The sequence below is a fragment of the Haliotis cracherodii genome, unplaced genomic scaffold (genome assembly GCF_022045235.1).
Source record: "Haliotis cracherodii isolate W230 unplaced genomic scaffold, xgHalCrac1.p SCAF_6, whole genome shotgun sequence".
In the NCBI taxonomy this organism is placed as follows: Eukaryota; Metazoa; Mollusca; class Gastropoda; order Lepetellida; family Haliotidae; genus Haliotis; species Haliotis cracherodii.
The window spans coordinates 50,049,446-50,069,591 of record NW_027266319.1 but is presented as its reverse complement, the minus strand read 5'-3'; the positions used below and the strand labels follow the sequence as shown (position 1 = coordinate 50,069,591).

Sequence of the window (20,146 nt, the reverse complement as noted above, 5' to 3'; positions counted from 1 at the left end):
AAAACAGTCGCCAAAAAAACTGCAAACTAAATGTCCACAACACAGCTATGATACCCGTGTCAACTACATCACCGTCGAATAACCATTTCTTGTTTTTGTCATTTTAGCCACCATGAGACATAGTTGTATACTTTCTTTTGCCCTTCAGTTTAGTCCGGTATAACGGGGGTTCACTGTGTTTCAAATGACCATTCCTTCACAACGTGTTACCCCGTGACAGTCAGGGACTGAAGTGGCCCCTAATACCCCATCCTTATCGTAGGAGCTGAATAAAATGGTACCCGGATGATCAGGATATGTGGTGTGCTCATACTATCAATCACTAGTTTGTCAGAGCCAAACGTCGTGATATGCTAGGGTATTGATGACTGTGACGTTAAACAGCAACAACACACTCACACGGTATACAATAGATTATTCATCTTTCAAGCTGATTAATTACATCAAACAGTCAACGCAATTAGGAATTGTTTTTAAAAAACTCAATCGAATGGAATGACTGGAAACTTGCGTATTCAAATACAACTTGACATCAACACAACTCTTAATGACAGAATCCCAGCCAAGTGATTGAGTATGTCCTAGACGCGTTGCTCTGGTTCAATAATATACGGCTCAGCCAAGGTTAACAATACCTATGTCACTAGAACACCGCACTGTTGAGCGAAGGGCGCTCCAGTAGTAACGCCCGTCATTCAGTTAATCCAACCCCACTTATAACCCGCGGAAGGTGATAATCCACAGGATATAACTCTTCAGTCGACTCGGGGTTCCTGTCTGACATAAGCCGGGCTATTTAAGCCGTGTGTCCCCTGTTTTTGGAACGGAACACATTCTCTGTGGAAAAGCGAGGATGGCGCGAATGGGAGGGACGCTTGTGCTTTTCTGCTATTATTTGATCACCGTGGCGTTCAGGTGAGAAACATTGTTCTTATTTGTGCTACGAAATACTTATCTGTTTCATACTGCTAAACGTTGATTGCATCAGGTGAACGCTAAACGTGTTTTGACAGTTGTTTGTTTGTTTGTTTACATGTTGCGAGGATCATGAAACCTACATTTAAAGGTACAAAAGACAGTGACGTCAGTTTTAAATGTCAACCCATTTATATTTATACAACCTGACAGTAGTAGTACATATATACTGCAAATGTATTCATTATGAAATCTGTTGTATGTCGCATGTGACCTACATACGCTCATAAAATTATGTAAAAATAGTCATGTATAGAAGTATGGATCGTAGAATATATAACGAATAGCGTACCTTCGACGTGTAAAAGAAAAGGATCTGTTCTAAGATATGAAAACAAACAAAACCATTTAATAATAAACAGGCCGAATGAAAGCATGCACCCACGTTTGATGTTGGCTAAACATGAAACAAACAAGAAATGGTTATTCTGTTGTGATGTATTTGATACGGGTGTCATAGTTGTGTTTTGGACGTTAAGCTTGCAGTGTTTCGGCGACTGTTTTTAGCCTAGTCACATTTTGACAACATTTGTTATGTTTCGGTCAAACCCAGTTTCAAGCTGCTACTTTTTTTGGCCTGACAGTTGTCTTGTGTCAATACAGTAAACTACGGTTATAACGAACTCAAAGGGACCACACGTTTTAGTTCGTTATAACCGTAGTTCGTTATAGGCATATATATAGCATATGTACGGCAAATGGCCGGGACCCCAAAACAGTTCGTTATATCCGCCAGTTCGGTATAAGCGTGTTCGTTATAAACGTAGTTTACTGTAATATATAATACAAGTAATTATATAAACTCATGTCTATTTATTATTTGAGCAATGTTCAGAATACCCGAGCTTGTTGCTGTTACGAGTTTTAATGTCAGTGTCAATTTTAAATGAGTAACTATTGGAATTCAACGAATTCAATCATTGAATTATCTATAATGCCGAATAATACGCGCAGATTAAAGCTAATTCAATTCATTATTCAATACCGAAAGTAAATGAATACCACCAGCGCACTTGCTTAGCTTACCAATCACATGAAACTGCCCGGTATTGACTAGGACAGAGAAACTAACAAAACAATCGTGCAATGGATTCAAAATGAGACGTAATTTATAACGGGCGTCTTCAATCTAATAGGCACTTGTCATGCTAGGACTTTTGTGATAGGTGATTGAACGCTTACATCATGGTGTCGATTCGGCCACGGTAAGAAGCCATAGAATTAAAATTTACCTGTTTGACTTTGCCTGTTGAAAGGGTAACTCTCACGTGTTTCACCTGCATTCCCACCTATATTCTCACCTGTATTCTCACCTGTATTCTCACCTTTTTGCATCGACCAGCGGCAATCGTTTCTCGCGGTTGTGTATCAGTAATCATTGGCCTTCATAATGCCCTTTATGCAGTAAGCGCTGCACTATGACGGCGGTCTGTAAACAATCGAGTCTGGACCAGACAATCTAGTGATTGACATCATTAACATCGATCCACGCAATTGGGACACGATCGCTTCACAATTGACCGTATTGTGTAGGATCGGGACACGTCATCGAGATCCCAGTATACTAATAATGGACGTTGCACATATAATTGAAATGTTTATTAAAGCCATCTTGATTTGTATTGCATAATTATTCTACGTTATTCAATACTATACAGATCCAGACGTTGTCGTTGACAATGGAACGCGTGCATATTGTACATTTATTTTAAGTTGATTTTTTCATGACCTTTCATTGATATGAATGGGATTTGATTTTTCCCGAATATACATACGAGCTCAGCAATACAATTATTTGAATGTCATAAAATGTAGATTGATTGTCGGTTATTAGCAGGTATTTCAAAGGATAATATAGCGTATGGCGTTAGTTTGAGTAAGAAACGACTAACGGGATCTCGTTAGTCAGACTCGGTATGATATAATATGAATTGGAACTGATTTTACCCGAATATTTGTACATACGAGCCCAGCAATACATTTATTTGAATAATGTAGCGTATGGCGTTGGTTTGAGTAAGACACGACTGACGATCGGGCGGTCCGACCCGGTCACTTGGTTGATATATGTCATCGTAACCCACTTGCGTTGATCGATACTTATGATGTTAATCGCTGGATTGTCTGGTCCAGTCTCATTGTTATCATTTACAGTCTGCCGTCATATATCTGGAATGTTGCTAAGTTCGGCGTAAAACAACAACAATGATATAAATAATGTGTTGTGGTTCCAAAATTAATTTTTTGAAGACCCCATTTGAGAAACAAATAAATTGAATTGCTGCTGACTACAAAAATATTATAACTCAATAGTCTGTCTGCAACATTCACCAGAATATTAGAAATATACCAAATGGTTGATTCTTACGGCAACACCCTACCATTCCCAGGACTAGACTATTTCACAGAAGAGAGAAAATTGAATGTGTACAACCATTTGTTGGTTATTGCTTCAAGTATGGGGTATAGCGTCATGAATCAAACGGATTTAATACGTACCTCGAAACCTTCAAATTCAATTTAGCACCGTCATATTAACACGTGGCATACATGTAGCTCTACATCCAAAACACGGTAAACCGAAAGCCGAACCCACATGATGTCTTCTGGGAGAAACTGTGCAGGTATGTATTTGGGTGGGGATTGAAAAACCGTAAAAGTTTTGGTATTCAAATGCTCCCTCGTAATTGTAATTGAGGGAGTGTTTTTCAGCGCCGCGTTGAGCAGTATTTCCGTTATATAACGGCGTGCCAGCTTGACGTATTATGATGCCACACTCAGCAATATTCCAGCCATATGACGGCGGTCTGTAAATAATCAAGTATGGACAAGACAATCCAGGGATTGATATAATGAGCATCGATCGACGCAATTGGGATACGATGACATGGATCAACCAACTCGTAAGTCGCCTCTTACAGCAAGCATGGGCTGCTGAAGACCCGGGGTAGAATAGATCTTCAGCAACCCATGCTTGCGGTAAACGTTGAGATGAATCAATATGAATTAACGTGAATATTTATGTAAGGAAACGATGAATTTGTTTGCGTCATGGAAGGATGGTTTAGAGAAGTCGAACAATAGGGAAGACAATGTCGGAAAGCATTACACCCTGACATGCAATTAACATTGATCTTTTAACACAAAAAATAACCCTCGCGATGCAGTTTTTACCACTTAGCACGCAGCCCAATGCAAAAAACAACTCTCCAGGCGCTTATGCAACAGCCTGTGAAGTTCCAAGGTAGAATAGGTCTTCAGCAACCCATGTTTGCCGTAAAAGGTGACTATGCTTGTCGCAAGAAGCGACTAACGGGATCGGATGGTCAGGCTCGATTAGCCAACCAAGCATAACTTTTGTGTTTATAATTCCGAAAGAAATATTAGGCCACGTCCACTAAGAAAGTACTGTCTCCTGATTGGCTGATAATAGAAATTTACACAGTTTGCACAACGCTTTTTACGTTTATACCTCCCTAAAGCAAATAATATTAAAGTCTTTTCTTAACCATTGTGAAATGCGTCAGGGAAAATTAAATATCGATTGTTGATATATATAACTCAACTTTGATTAAGATTTTGTATCCCTGGTTGGAGTTCAAAACATGTTACTTTGAACTTTCTTGTCATTTGCTTCAAATGGAAGGGGTAAAATGTCAGTTTTGTCAATAAAAGCGACAAAAAACATTTCTGTAACCATAACAAATCCATAAGAGTAATGTACGATTCAAACGATATGAGCATGTGTATATAAAACACTAGCAAATATTGATTTTTAAAAATTTAAAAGTTGTGTGTTGTCGCAACGGATGTAGTTCTATTATATATGAGGTTGCGTTCAAAGCGTTTTATTTCGGGTTCTGCCATAAGTTCAGGATTAGAAATTTACACTCGCCTGTTAGCCCGGGGCTAGTATAAATGTCTGTAGGCTCGTACAAATTTCCAAATTTCCAAACTGTTTCAACATTACAAAGGCAATTTATCTTTTAAATATCTCTTAAATTTAGTTCTAACCCTGAATTTACCGGTATGTATACACTTGTCAGAGGGGTACTCAAAGTACGTGATCTAGACTACCAGTTGTCGGACTTTCACTTTGTGGAAGCCTCGGTGGCTGAGTGGGTTGGATCGCTGACTTTGTGTGCTGGCGATTAAGTGCCTCACTCTGGCAAGTGTGGGTTCGAATCCCGGACGGGACTCAACCCCCCAAAAGTACGAGAATCTGTACTTTACTAAGAAAGTGTTATCACAAATATAACATTTGTTACACCTGAAGTTATGGTTGATCAACACTGGCTTACTCAGGGTGAACTCCTCAAGCCTGGTTGTCAGAGACCTGGTAACCTTAGGTGACTCAGTTGACACAAAGTTGAATAATCAAACGCCCGTTCATGTAAGGTCTCTCGACGTCGCCTTTAGAGTGTGTGCATATTGGTTCACTGTCTCCTGGGAGATAAGAGTGTCTGTGAAATATTTATCACCAGTGCTCAGCATGTTCATTGCACTAGTTGCCTTGTCATTGCCGTTAAATTGTTGTTTACAAAAAAATATTTCAACGGACGCTTCAAACTTAAAACGTTCAAACGACCACCTTCTTTATTAGTGAGTAAGTTGGGTTTAACACCGCTTTTAACAGTATTCCAGTTATATCACGGTTATATTCCTTAATGTGGGAGGAAAGCCCGAAGTGATGCAGGTCTTAGACGTTTACCACTTCGGTGAAACCCACGAGCACGGGTATGGTGCTGACAAACCTAGAAAAATAATCGGAGCGAACCGGGATACAAACCCACAATCAAAGGTTCCTGGCGTGTCCAAGGGACGCAACTATGCACAGCGAATTGAGGCGTCTTAGGCGAATGGGCGTAGCTCCTTACATTACCAATAGATAGTGTACGAATCCCAGAAATCCTCCGACCACCACCTCTAACCCCATCCCCTACCCCATCCACACCCCTATCAGCACAAGCCTTAACAAAGCGGTAAATGGCAGCGGCCTGCGTTAGGGATTTCCGAGTCTGTCTTCCAGACCCTGGAGAATATACGGGGCGGTCGGGTAGCCTAGTGGTAAAAGCGTTCGCTCGTCATGCCAAAGACCCGGGTTCTGTTCCCGACATTGGTTCATTGTGTGAAACCCATTTCTGGTGTTCCCCGCCCCGTTCCCCGGTGTTGCTGGAATATTGCTAAATTATTTAGCAAGTCTAAATTGTCTCAGCTATGAAATTAAATGACATAACTTTTTGACTAGCACTGAACGTAAGTCGAGGGATTTCCTCCCACATGAAGCTAGCTCGTCATGATACAGCCAAAAACTGCTCAATGTCACTTCAAAGTCTACTCAACTCATGGTCATGGATAATTAATTCCTCCGTCTGCAATCTTACATCACTGGAACTGCGCATAAAACCGACACGACCAACTGGTTAACACACTATTTGGGCCCAGAGCAGTTTCCCTGGGGCCGTTCCACAAAGGGTCTTACAACTAGTGCTGCATGCACTACTAACTCTTTAAGCTCAGATAGTGAGAGAGAGAGAGAGAGAATGTGTTTATTTAAGTGTCACGTGCACATTATATGATAAAATACAAAATGTACATTCATAGAATGATAAAAAGCACCCGGCCATATGGCCTATGAGACACTATAATCTAAAATATCACAGACCAACAATAAGTTAAGAAAGCACAAATGACAAACAGTCCCTACATTCAATATATAATTAAAACATGAATTATACCCAAACCTGCATGAGAACAATCATACAGGTCTATCAACAACATAGATTCTCGCACAGACATGCATTCGCCGAACGCATACACACATGTACATACACACACGCATACACACATATCATACACCTAGACCCACAGACCATACATACACACATACCTACATACACACACACATACACAAACACACACACACACACACCTACACCTACACACAGCCACACACACAGCCACACACACACTTACTTACAAACATTACAGAAATTACGTTAACTACGTAAATCATAAAAGAGCATTCCTTCTTCTAACCATGAGATGAATCTTAGAAGCAAGTAGGAGTTGGCAATTAGGATTTTGCATTAAAAACACATATTTTTCTGTTGGGTTTTTATGCGTAAATTCAAGAAGACGTCGTACATTATATCTGAGTACAGTGAGCAGGTGATGGTGAAATGGGCTTCATCCTCGATCTCTAGGGGGCAGAGAGGACAGATTCTGTCATGAAGTGGAATAGGCGGCTTAGAATATCTGCCTGTCTCTACACACAGAGGCAGACAGCAGGCTCTCAGTCGTATGAAGGACTTGCGGTGGTGTCTAGACATTGTATTGGTTACATAAGCTTCTGGGTACAGGTCTTTCTTAAACATGCGATAAGTCCTACGTTTATTTCCGTTTGTTAAATTTCCTTTATCGTCCCATATGTCAGTACACCACTTCTGTTCATCCTGAATGTTCAGCTGCTTGCGAATAAGTAGTACAGTGGATTTAAAAGTAACTGCGGTTAAGTATTGCTCAAGTCCCAATGCTTTACTCAGCTTCTGCACTCGGTGTTCCCAGGATCTCCTCCGGTTGAGTGACCACTTATGTATCTTGTGTGGTAGTCTGGATTCGTGCATAAGTCCCACTCTCATCCACAATCTGAAGACCTCAAGACGTTGTTCGAAGTTTTACGACTGGCTCCAAGGAAGAAGCGACACGCTCTGTTTTGGATTGTCCTAGCACTAAGGTCGCTTTGTGGAACCTCCACTAATCGGACACCAGAAGAAAGAACAAGAATGGACCAGAATGATGAGGTCACCGTTAGGGCGATTAGTTCTCTCAACCGTTACCGTTATTCAACATTCCGACAGGATTAACCGTGAGAAAGTTTGGACTGGCATCTAAAGGTAGAGACTGAAACTCATCGAGCGTGTTGTTGTGTTAGGCGAGACTAAAAAAATCTTTGTCTTAACGGATGACTTTGGAAGTAGACAACCTTTTTCAGGAGTCTGAACTTTATTGATGTTTTCACGATATTTCGGTGACAGTCTATGTTTTCGCGAAAGTCCCAGCATTTCCGGAGATATTGGTGTTTGGTAATTGACTCATTATGTCCAGCAATAGTGAGTGAGTGAGTGAGTTTGGTTTTACGCTGTTTTTAGCAATATTCCAGCAATATCACGGACACCAGAAATTGGCTTCACACATTGTACCCAGGTCGTGTCCAGCAATAGATGAATCACGGGGTTTAACGAAGCCTTTTAACAGACTGGGTGTATTTTAGTCGGTGTTTTGAGGGGAGCATACAAGTATTACAATAGTGTTGGTGCACCAATCACAAGAATGGCTAACATTTAGTATTCAAACAGCAACAAAGCAGATCAAGTAAAATAAATGTACCAAAATATGTGACCGGAAAGGATGTCCCCGTCGTGCACCGAAATGGTAGACAAGCGCGCTGCATTGGGTAGATCTTTGTTTGTTTGTATGTTTGTTTGTTTGTTCGTTTGTTGTTTTACGCCACACTCAGCAACATCCCAGCTATGTGACTGCGGTCTGTAAACAATCGAGTCTGGAGCAGACAATCCAGTGATTGATATACTGAGCATCGATCCACGCAACAGGGATACGATGACATGCATCAACCAAGTCAGCAAGCCTGACCACCCGATCCCGTTAGTCGCCTCGTACGACGTATAGTCGCTTTTTACGTCAAGCATTCGTTGCTGAAGACCAATTCTGACCCAGATCTTCACGGGTCTCAGGGGTGGACCTGGGAGTTTTAAATTTTGTTTGGTAGGGGAAGGTGTGGGTGTCTAAATCAGACAGTCATAGGAAGACGGGGGATACCGCTGGGTTCTTCTGATCTTACATAATACAAAAGCATTATTTAGTTCACCCGGAGTGCATAAAGTTCTTACCTCCAGATACTATGGAATCCTGGAAGGACATTGTCGCGCTGTTGCCCTTTGACCATGTGTTGCATTGTTGCATTGTTGCATTGATTTAAGTGAAAACAATTATTCAAAGGGCGACAATGCGACAAATGGTCAAATGTGGCGTTGTCGCATTATCGTGCTTTTGTAATTTTTGCTTGTTATAGTACGGGCGTCAACGCGACAATGTCCCTTCCAGTATTCCATAACATACATCCTGCAATTGTATAACGGTTCGGATCAGAAGCTGGCCTCGTGTTAATGCAAGCCTTTATGCCCTGGTGACTCACCTGTGTCCGAGAAGAACTAATGCAACTAAATTTCATACAGAATCAACGTTGACATTGAACGTCGATAATGACGTTTCATTGTCCAATTGTGTACTCCGTATCTGGGTGTTTGCGGAACACCAATGCGTGTGTGGGTAATACTGAGTGTGTGATGTCGTGTTCTCTAGTATCATCAAGTGCCAAACAATGAAAAAAAGCGACCTGACAACTGAACACGCGCACCTGCACAATCCGTGCAGCCTATAACAACAGGTTCGTCCGTGGACTACAGTGCAAATGTATCGAGTCACGGCGCATGGGACCCGTGAAGATCCGGGTTGGAAAAGGTCTTCAGCAACCCATGCTTGCAGTAAAAGGTGACTATGCTTGTCGTTAGTGGCGAATAACGTGATCGGGTGGTCAGGCTCGCTGACTTGGTTGATGCATGTCATCGTTTCCCATTTGCATAGATCGATGCTTATGATGTCAAACACTGGATTGTCTGGTCCATACCCGATTATTTCCAGACCGCTGTCATATAGCTGGATTATTGCTTGGGTGCGGCGTTAAACAACAAAGAAACACACGAACAGACAATACATGGCGCATGGACGAATATATATTGAGCATGATCCCCACGTGCAACGTCTCACTCACTACCACGGTCCCCTGTTCAGTGGAAATGGAATCTTCCAGTACCCCATATTTTCCTACAACGGGTCACGCCCATTTTTAGTAGCCCGTTTGTCTTTAAGTACAGGGCCGAATCTCGTAACGGTCCTCTTTGTACAGTCGAGGGAGTTTGGATTAGATATTATTTTTGTAGAAAAAGATAATGTTACCAACGTTGTGGTACGATTAAAAAACTTCTATATGAAAGCATGAAATTGTTATGTATTGGGGATGAACAAAATGTCTGCCACTTGGGTATAAATTGGCCGATGACAGAGCTTGATCAACTTGTAGCTAAACAATGACGTCTTCTCGTGACTGTGTGTATAGTGTCTATCGTGTGTATCTTGACTACAATGAAGCAAAACACGCGTGAGTGGTTTTATTAGCGTCTTTGTAAAACAACAAAAGATATCTCTTAATATACACTTCTGAAAATACAATAGATTGACGTATTTTGATATATAAAATACAGGCAGGTGGTCCGTCTTGTGACAGCATGGTCCAGATCAAGTTGCCAAGTCATAGGTTCCGATGGCTGAGATTGCATTTTAATGCTTGCAAAACCTGTTGTATATAGACGTTGGCTGTCTGTGTCACCGTGGCTCGTGTTTACCCATGTCACGGTCTCATGCCGATCTGTTCCTCGGGTTTATTTTCGACACCGCTCGGCAAAGTCCGGCGGGCGTCATTGGTGAGATCATTCTGTGTCAGAGAATTAATGGCCCGACCTTTTCATTCTCTGATGATCTGATGACACTTTCAAATCATGTATTGACTGGATGGATGTTATCTCTAGGCGCCTTAATCTGTTGTATTCCCCGGTGGTCCAGGAGAGAATATCACCTCCGACTCCCGCGCGCAGTATATTTAAAGACTTTCGAGATCTGGTATCTTCCCCCTCCAGACTTCGTTTAATCGTTCACGATTTTCTCGCTACTGGCGTGGTCACGATCGAAACTCAGGTTTCGTCGGTAAGTGGGTTCGGGGCTATGTCGATCTAGATTCTGACTTAGTCTGGTTGTACTGAACTAAACTTAGTTACTACGGTTTGTAATACTTAGTTTTGCTTGTAATCTGTGGATAACAAACCTTCCCTTATGTTTCTAGGTTTGTCAGCACCATACCCGTGCTCGTGGGTTTCACCGAAGTGGTAAACGTCTGAGACCCACATCACTTCGGGCTTGCCTCCCACATTAAGCTGACACGCCGTGATGTAACTGAAATACTGTTAAAAGCGGCGTTAAACACAACTCACTCACTGTTTTCGTACAATAAGACTGTTATAACTACAAAGGTACACAGAAGAATAGTGTTTGTTTCCGGTTTCCATGACAACGTCAGTTAAGGAATGTCTAGGTGACATAGGGGTCCTCGACGGAGGTCATTCCATTAACTCTAACGAAGTATCTTTAAGAGTAATAAATATACATGAGGCCAAAGTAGATGCACTTAGTAGCCTACTGATGGAAATGAATGGGAAAAGGCTCTAGTCCCAGCAAATGTGATGCTAGTCCATCAAATACAACTTTGTTTTACTAAGAATTGATTACGTACATCAGTCTATCTGTAAAAGAAAACCCTTTTAGAAGCCACAATATCTTAATGTTAAATAAATCACGAACTACAATACCTTGATTAAGACTGAATAACCCATTTCTGAGTGATAAACAATATGTCGGTTTGCAATACCAAACTGGGCGGCAAAAGAAAGTATAGGTCGAGTTCCATGATCGAAAAAAAAATACCAAGAAGAGGTTTTGTTGTGAATTATAAAATAATCTAGGGAGGGATAACAAATGGTTGATCAACCACAGTTTGAATGAATTGTGCAATCACAGGTAATGTAAGCTCAAGGTAAACAATGGTGGGGTAAGAAATTTCATTTTCAAAAGTTGTCGGAAATGTCACCAAAAATTGTCAGACACACAACAAGTTCATTGTCGACACAGTTGCCTTCAATAGCGTGTATGACCTCAATACGCCGCCTAATCGATGACGTCAGTCTTCTGATGACGTGGACTGGAATCCGTTGCCACTCGTCTCTCAGGGCCTGCTGCAATCCCTGTCTGTTGACGGGAGGCTGATGGCGTGCTCTAATCTGTCTGTCAAGATGGTCCCACAGGTGTTCAATAGGATTCATATCGGGTGAGTGGGCAGGCCAGGGCAAAACGTCAACGTTTTGCTGGTTCAGTTTTGCAGTATGGGGCCTGGCATTGTCGTATTGAAACAATGTCCCCTGCTGTTGATTTTGTAAGAACGGAAGCACAACTGACTGCAACACTTGGTCTCTGTACTGCACAGCGATCAGGTTTCCCTGTATAATCACCAAATCAGTCTTCTGATCACCATAAATACCGCCCCACACCATGACATCTCCCCCGCCGAATGGATGGACCGCTCGAATACACGCATGAGCCAAACGTTCCCCTCTGCGTCGATAAACTCGTTCTCTGTCGTCATTTCGAAACAAGTTAAACCGACTTTCATCAGTAAACAGCACTCGACGCCAATTTCTTACTTGCCAGCGTTGAACCTGCCTCGCCCATCGCAGTCTCAGGCGTCGATTTTGAGCAGTCAGTGCCATTCCTCGGAAAGGACGATACGCTCGGATTCCAGCATCACGCTGTTGCTGCCGTCGCCGTCGTCGTTACGAATCTGTTTCGCAGGTGAATGAGCCGTATCTGACCGTCTTCCACTGGGGTTGTCAGTCGGAGTCGTCCGGTTCTAGGCCTGTCCTGTGTCAATGGTGTACAACCAAACCTTCTGGCAATTTGGACCTGCGTTGCCCCCATTTCGGCCATACCGATGTCTCTCTCTCTCTCTCTCTCTCTCTCTCTCTCTCTCTCTCTCTCTCTCTCTCTCTCTCTCTCTCTCTCTCTCTCCTGTGACAGTCGTGGCATATTTTTGTGCGCTTTCATCACGTCTGGTTATACCCTGCAGACGAACGCATTTATGCAGCTAACATGCACGTGCAGTTTATGCCATTTTTTTTTGTCAACGCACGAGCGCCATCAAGGGTGGCACGTTCGGCAGTCATATACCAATTTTCCACTAGTTCAATCAATCAATCTTTATTTCAAGTACTGAAAAGGCCATAGGCCTATAGTACATATATACATACAGTAGCAATGGGTGCAATAGGAATTACATATATCGTAACAAAATATCACATCTATAATGCAGAGGATCTGATGTTCATTGCATGATATATATACATTGAAAGATATTTTGTGACTGTTTCATTTTGGGATGACATGAGGATATAAAATTTGTCTATTCTAGGATTCAGATAAAAATAGTTATGTATGTATTCTTTTCTGATATTTGCATACAATGGACAGACTAGCAAAAAATGGTATTCATCTTCTATCTCTTTGCAAGTACAATATTTACACAATCTGTTTTCCCTTGGTATCGCTAAATGTCTACCTTTTTCTATTAGAAGGTCATGAGAACCACATCTGAAACGGGATAGTGCTGTTCGGAATTTCTTAACATTTATATCCAAAAGATATTTTTCGGTCAGAATGAATGATTTAAAACAGGTGTAATGCTTTAACTTATTATGTAAGTTTAGTGAAGAGTACCACTTTTGAAAATACATATCTTTTAGCCTTTGTCTTAAATCATATATGAAACGATCTGGTACATATCCACTAGTTATTGATACTTTATAAAATATCAAGGTACTTAGCAAACCTTTATTATGGGCAAGGTGTAAATGGGCCTAGTTGTCCGAACACCTATAAAACAGTTTACTAATCAATCAATCAATCAATCACTAGTTATTGCTGTTTTTAGGAAAATTACAAATTGCCAACGTATACTTTCTTTTGCCGCTTGGTTTACATTCTTCATTTTAATATTTGTTAGACGAAAACATATTGTTATGGAATAATTATTCATGCAATATGTATTTTAATTGTCATAAAATAGATATACTTTTATGGAAAGCCTTGCCATGTACTGAGATGCGTAAATTGAAATGAAGCAATATATCGACTTGTTTATATTGTCATAAAATGATATTTTAATTTAAATTAATTTAATGCAGACAATAAACGTGTCATATTAGGATAGGTAAGCACTGTCAAGTACTAAATATGTAAATGTAGAAATAACGCGATATGTAATTTATGTTGCCACAAAATTAATTTTTAATTTAAATTGATTTAATACAAAGAATAAACATAACCTTGAAGTGAACCTCCCCAAGTACTTACGAATGTACACGTGTTTAGAAGCATTTTGTCCCAAAAAACAAAGCTTTGGTTTTTGTTTGTTTGTTGTTTAACATTTAGCAATATTCCAGCTGTATGACGGCGGTCTAAATTATCTGGACCAGACAATCCAGTGATTGATATCATGAGCATCGATCCCCGCCACTGGGATACGATGACAATGCACGAACCAAGTTAGCTCGCCTCTTACGATAAAAATAGGTTATTGCTTGAGTAACTAGTATGTCTTAATTATCTGCAGACCGCCTCCGTGGCGTAGTGGTAGAGTGTCCACCCAGAGAGCGAAAGGTCGCAAGTTCGATTCCCGGCCGCGTCATCCCAACCCAAACTCGTTAAAAGATGGTACTTGTTGCCTGGCGCTCGGCATTAAGGAGCCAAAACAAGGACTGATCGGCTCGGAGTCAGTTTACTGTGTCTGAGTGGGGTATTCATGTTCAACTGCGGCATGGTATCTCAGTGGGCTGGCACTATAACCTCATCTCACCTCACCTAATTATTAACACAATTCAGTTTTCCCAATAATCTAAAAGCCCCATCAGAGGAATAGGTTAATGATAATATTTCATATGACCTCTAGGAGCTCGTTGAGTGCAAAATGATTACTATCACTGATAACAAGAAGGAGGAAGAGTGGGAAAAGCTTGTCAAGATGCAGATGTCGGCATCGATTTTGGAGCACTGAAACATTCCTATAGCAACATTCTATCCTCGATGCTGATGTTTCCTGAGTACACGTACTTGCAAAGTCGATTTCTACCAAATTCATGCCTTTTGATATGAAACATGTATACAAACATTTAAAGACGATGTCACAGGTAATGTGAGGGTTACATTTTACACAAGGATCAACAGATTTTAGACTTAGTCTGCAGCAACCCATGCTTGTCGTAAGAGGCGACTAATGGGATCGGGTGGTCAGGCTCGCTGACGCATGATGCATGTCATCGTATCCCAATTTCGTGGATCGATGCTCATGATGTCAAATCTGGATCGTCTGGTCCAAACTCGATAATTTACAGACCGCGGTCATATAGCTGGGATATTGCTGCGTGCGGCGTTAAACAATAAACAAACAAACAAAATGCATCGCAATGCTATTTTGCTAGATAATAACTGGTTGGTCATTCCAAAATGATAATAAAGATGGATCGCTTTTTGTAATTCGACACTATCTAAAATTACTTGTTTTTAAGTCAGTCGGATTGTCAGGTGTGATTATGTGTAAAGTCAATATTCCAATGTCCTTTGTACAAAATGAAAGGAACAGACATGAAGGAAAGCCACCTTAAGCCAAATATCGACTTATCAGTGTTCAAGACATCTAGAAGTCGATATATTAGTTATCATGTCACACGAATTCCTATTATACTGCATAGTATGAAATTTATGTAACGATCACAAATATATCCGCATGAAAAGCGAAATATAGACTTCGAGTTAACGATTAGCTTTATGTCTGAAAACATTCTGACGCTTGCTGAATTATTAAATACATCAAGGGAAAAAAACTTCTCTGTACACACGTGAATTTCAATATCATCGAAATTCTTCGATTGCAAATCCATAGTTTATGTATATGCACAGGGCAGCGCATTGAAGACTGTAAATAATGTTTTAGGAGAATCTATGTTTTTTATCAAAAGCATTCACAATTCGTAATAAAAAATAATTCTTACTAATAAGATGACTACGGAAGCCTTTTAGGGCCGTTTGTTTTTTTTAATTTTTTCGATACTATCTTGAAATTTCAAGATACTAAGTTGAAATTTCAACTTAGTATCTTGAAATTTCAACTTAGTATCTTGAAATTTCAACTTAATATCTTGAAATTTCAACTTAGTATCTTGAAATTTCAACTTAGTATCTTGAAATTACAAGATAGTATCTTGAAATTTCAACTTTGTATCTTGAAATTTCAACTTAGTATCTTGAAATTTCAACTTAAAATCTTGAAATTTCAACTTAGTATCTTGAAATTTCAACTTAGTATCTTGAAATTTCAACTTAGTATCTTGAAATTTCAAGATAGTATCGAAAAAAAAACAAAAAAACAAATGGCCCTAAAAGGCTTCCGTAGATGACTCCACGTCGATGCATTTATGTTCTGTCAAGTTGGCCCTGTAATAGATAAAGTGGAACCTAACCGTAAGGTAAGTTCTATAAACTATGTTGATCATGCGATACTTAATAAGTTGTTTGGGCCAGACAATGATTTCATACAAGATAGAACAGGACGTATCAATAAAGAATTGATCTATCCTGTTAGTGGATGCTGACGATTACGTCCCCATCCCATTACGTCCCTGCATCAAACTGAAAGATGAAACCCACGAGCGAAATATCTTTATTTATAGTCAAAAGGGACATGTAATTGATTTACCCTGCTTCATGGTCGTGTAACTGGTATAACATGACGTAATGATGTAAATGATGTACTTTTGTCCTCTTTAAACAGACGAAACTCAATTATTTATGGCTGTTTAAATATTGCAGGAAGTGCATGTCTAATATTAGCATAGAGCGAGAAACTCTCTATGTTTAACCACCTACTTATCTGATACCAATTGAGCATCAGTTTAAGGTATTCTGTGACCCGTTGAGCGTCAATTTAATTTATTCTGTGACCCGTTGTGCGTCAGTTTAATGTATTCTGTGACCCGTTGTGCGTCAGTTTAATTTATTCTGTGACCCGTTGAGCGTCAGTTTAATTTATTCTGTGACCCTTTGAGCGTCAGTTTAAGGTATTCTGTGACCCGTGGAGCGTCAGTATAATTTATTCTGTGACCCGTTGAGCGTCAGTTTAATGTATTCTGTGACCCGTTGAGCGTCAGTTTAATGTTTACTGTGACCCGTTGAGCGTCAATTTAATTTATTCTGTGACCCGTTGTGCGTCAGTTTAATGTATTCTGTGACCCGTTGAGCGTCAATTTAATTTATTCTGTGACCCGTTGTGCGTCAGTTTAATGTATTCTGTGACCCGTTGTGCGTCAGTTTAATTTATTCTGTGACCCGTTGAGCGTCAGTTTAATTTATTCTGTGACCCTTTGAGCGTCAGTTTAAGGTATTCTGTGACCCGTGGAGCGTCAGTATAATTTATTCTGTGACCCGTTGAGCGTCAGTTTAATGTATTCTGTGACCCGTTGAGCGTCAGTTTAATGTTTACTGTGACCCGTTGAGCGTCAGTTTAATGTATTCTGTGACCCGTTGAGCGTCAGTTTAATGCATTCAGTGACCTATTGAGCGTCAGTATAATGTATTCTGTGACCTATTGAGCGTCAGTTTAATGTATTCTGTGACCCGTTGAGCGTCAGTTTAATGTATTCTGTGACCCGTTGAGCGTCAGTTTAATGCATTCAGTGACCTATTGAGCGTCAGTATAATGTATTCTGTGACCTATTCAGCGTCAGTTTAATGTATTCTGTGACCCGTTGAGCGTCAGTTTAATGTATTCTGTGACCCGTTGAGCGTCAGTTTCTGTGACCCGTTGAGCATCAGTTTAATGTGACCCGTTGAACGTCAGTTTAAGTTATTCTGTTACGCGTTGTGCATCAGTTAAATGTATTCTGTGACCAGTTGAGGATGAGTTTAATGTATTCTGTGACCCGTTGAGCGTCAGTTTAATTTATTCTGTTACTCGTTGTGCATCAGTTTAATTCCTTCTGCTACCCATTCAGTATCAGTATCTTAGCATTCGTCTAGGCCCGTGTGGTCATCTCGTTCTGTCACACGTTATACAGCCAGACTAAGCCGTTAATCGTCCTAATGACCAGCCCCCGTCAGCTGTTTGACAAGGGTGGCCCAGTCGTCTATGGCGCCGCAATTCGCTGTGCATTATAACGTCCCTTGGCCATGCCAGGATCCGATGTCTGTGGGTTCGAATCCCGGGCTCGACCTGATTATGATCCTTGGTTTGTTAGCTTTATTGTTTCCTAAAGCCGTATATTATTTGGGTTCACTCTCTGTCGCTCGCTCGCCCGACCACACCCACTCACATCACCGTCAATAATACACATACGCCGACATCCGACGGTTTCTTAATGTCGGCATTACCCAACCCCTGGGGTGTCAGATCACAATATACATCCGCGGGTCTATAAAGATTTGCGGCAGTGTCATCCGGTTTATGTGTTTACACAGACAATGACAACATTTTGTTGTTTGGCATGCGTTCAATACAGTCATGGATCCACACCCTGTGCTGTGTGTTCATGAAGAGAGGGGTATGGATTTATTTGGATGGAGAATCCTTCCTTTTAAACGCACCTATATTGTGAACCTGGTCTTTATGAGTGAGTGACTGAGTTGGGTTTTAACGCCGCTTTTTAAACAGCATTCCAGTTATATTACGGCGTGTCAGCTTAATGTGAGGGGAAAGCCAGGTTTTTATGATGACGTCACACTGTGCCATTTGTGAAAGTCGATGGGTTTGACCATGTCAGCTTGATCTTGCCCGTCAGTCCTTGAACACCCGTGTGTGTCTATGTGTCTGTCATATCTCATGTCCACCTGTCTCTGTACAATTGTTCTTGCGGCCCGTTTCACAAAGCGACCGTAGCGCTACGACTACCGTAACTCCTACACTTTGACATAGACTTACGACCGTCTTAGTGCTACGATCTCTTTGTGAAACGGGCCCCTGGTCTGTGAAACACGGGTGTGAAGATCCGGGTTAGAATAAGTCTTCAGCAACCCATGCTTGCCATAAAAGGCGTCTATGGATCAGGATGTCAGGCTCATTGAGTTGGTTGATGATGAAAAACATGATATGCATGTAACAAATGTTATATTTGGGATAACACTTTCTTAGTGAACTAGAGATTCGCATACTTTTATAGGTTGAGTCCCATTGGGATTCGAACCCACACTGCCAGAGTGAGGCACCTAATCGCCAGTACACAAAGTCAGCGTTCTGACCCACTCAGCCAACGAGGCTTCCACAAAAATGAAAGTCCGACAACTGGTAGTCTAGATCACGTACTTTGTGTACCCCTCTGATAAGTATAACATGGCACATTTGTTACATTTGACCACTTTCTAAATGGCATTGTGTGTTCGTGACATGAATGCTTCTAAATGGTGGCTGATTGTGTATATACGTAGGTAAAAAACAGTTTCCTGGAGAAATATTCGAACACAAACAGAATTGAGGAATAAATCGAAATGTTCGATCTGCCAATGAACGTCACTCACGAGAGTCCAGTTATTTCCGACCAAATGCAGAAAACAAGCCTTTATCAATATACGCCATGATGTGCATTAAGACTGTACACAGCTACCTGAGTTTCACCGATATATTCAAACATGTCTGTGTCATAACTCTATTGTGTAAACCATCCATAATTTTACAGTGATGGACAATTGGTTGTCAATTATTCATGCCACATTATTTTGAACACACATTTTAATTAATGTACACATGGAATTGACGGAACTACATTCTTGTGTTAACACTCAATTACTTTTTGTTGGAAGAAAATGTCCAAAAAATACGGGTTTTTTTCAAAATCTAAAAGTAGTGATCTGTTTTAAGTAACTTTCCGTAACTATTCGACCGCCTCCGTGGTCCAATGGTACAGCGTCCACCCGGAAACTGAAAGATCCGGGGTTCGAGCGCCAGCCGCGTCATACCAAAAGACGTTAAAAGATGGTACTTGTTGTTACCCTGTCTGGCTCTCGGCATTACGAATGTTTTGTACGAAGGCCAAATAATGCCACTTTGGTACCATAATGTTATTTTTTTCATATCAAAATTTCTCGTTATTGCAATTATTTTCTCGTTATTTCGATTGTTTTCTTGTTACTTCGATTATTTTCTCGTTATTTCGATTATTTTCTCGTACTTCAAGTATATTTCAAAAACTCGAAATTTCGAGAAAGTAATTGAAATGACGAAAACATAATCTAGGTAACGAGAATAAACACGAAATAACGATAAAGAAATCGAAGTAACGAGAAAAAAATCGTAATTTCGAGAAAATAATTAAAATAACGAGAAATTTTGATTAAAAAAATATGATTGTGGTACCAAAGTGGCCCCATTAGGCTTTCATAGTTTTGAACC

General features: G+C 40.6%; 1 protein-coding gene across 1 annotated transcript in view; it reads left to right on the top strand.

Moving 5' to 3' along the window:
• Positions 1 to 721: 721 nt before the first annotated feature.
• Positions 722 to 20,146, top strand: part of LOC139445425 (glycine receptor subunit alpha-2-like) — a 36,702-nt gene continuing 17,277 nt past the window's right edge. The window contains exon 1 of the mRNA XM_071226571.1: positions 722 to 915. Within this exon, the coding sequence (XP_071082672.1) occupies positions 854 to 915 (62 nt within the window). The 5' untranslated portion in view covers positions 722 to 853. The remainder of the gene's footprint in view (positions 916 to 20,146) is intronic.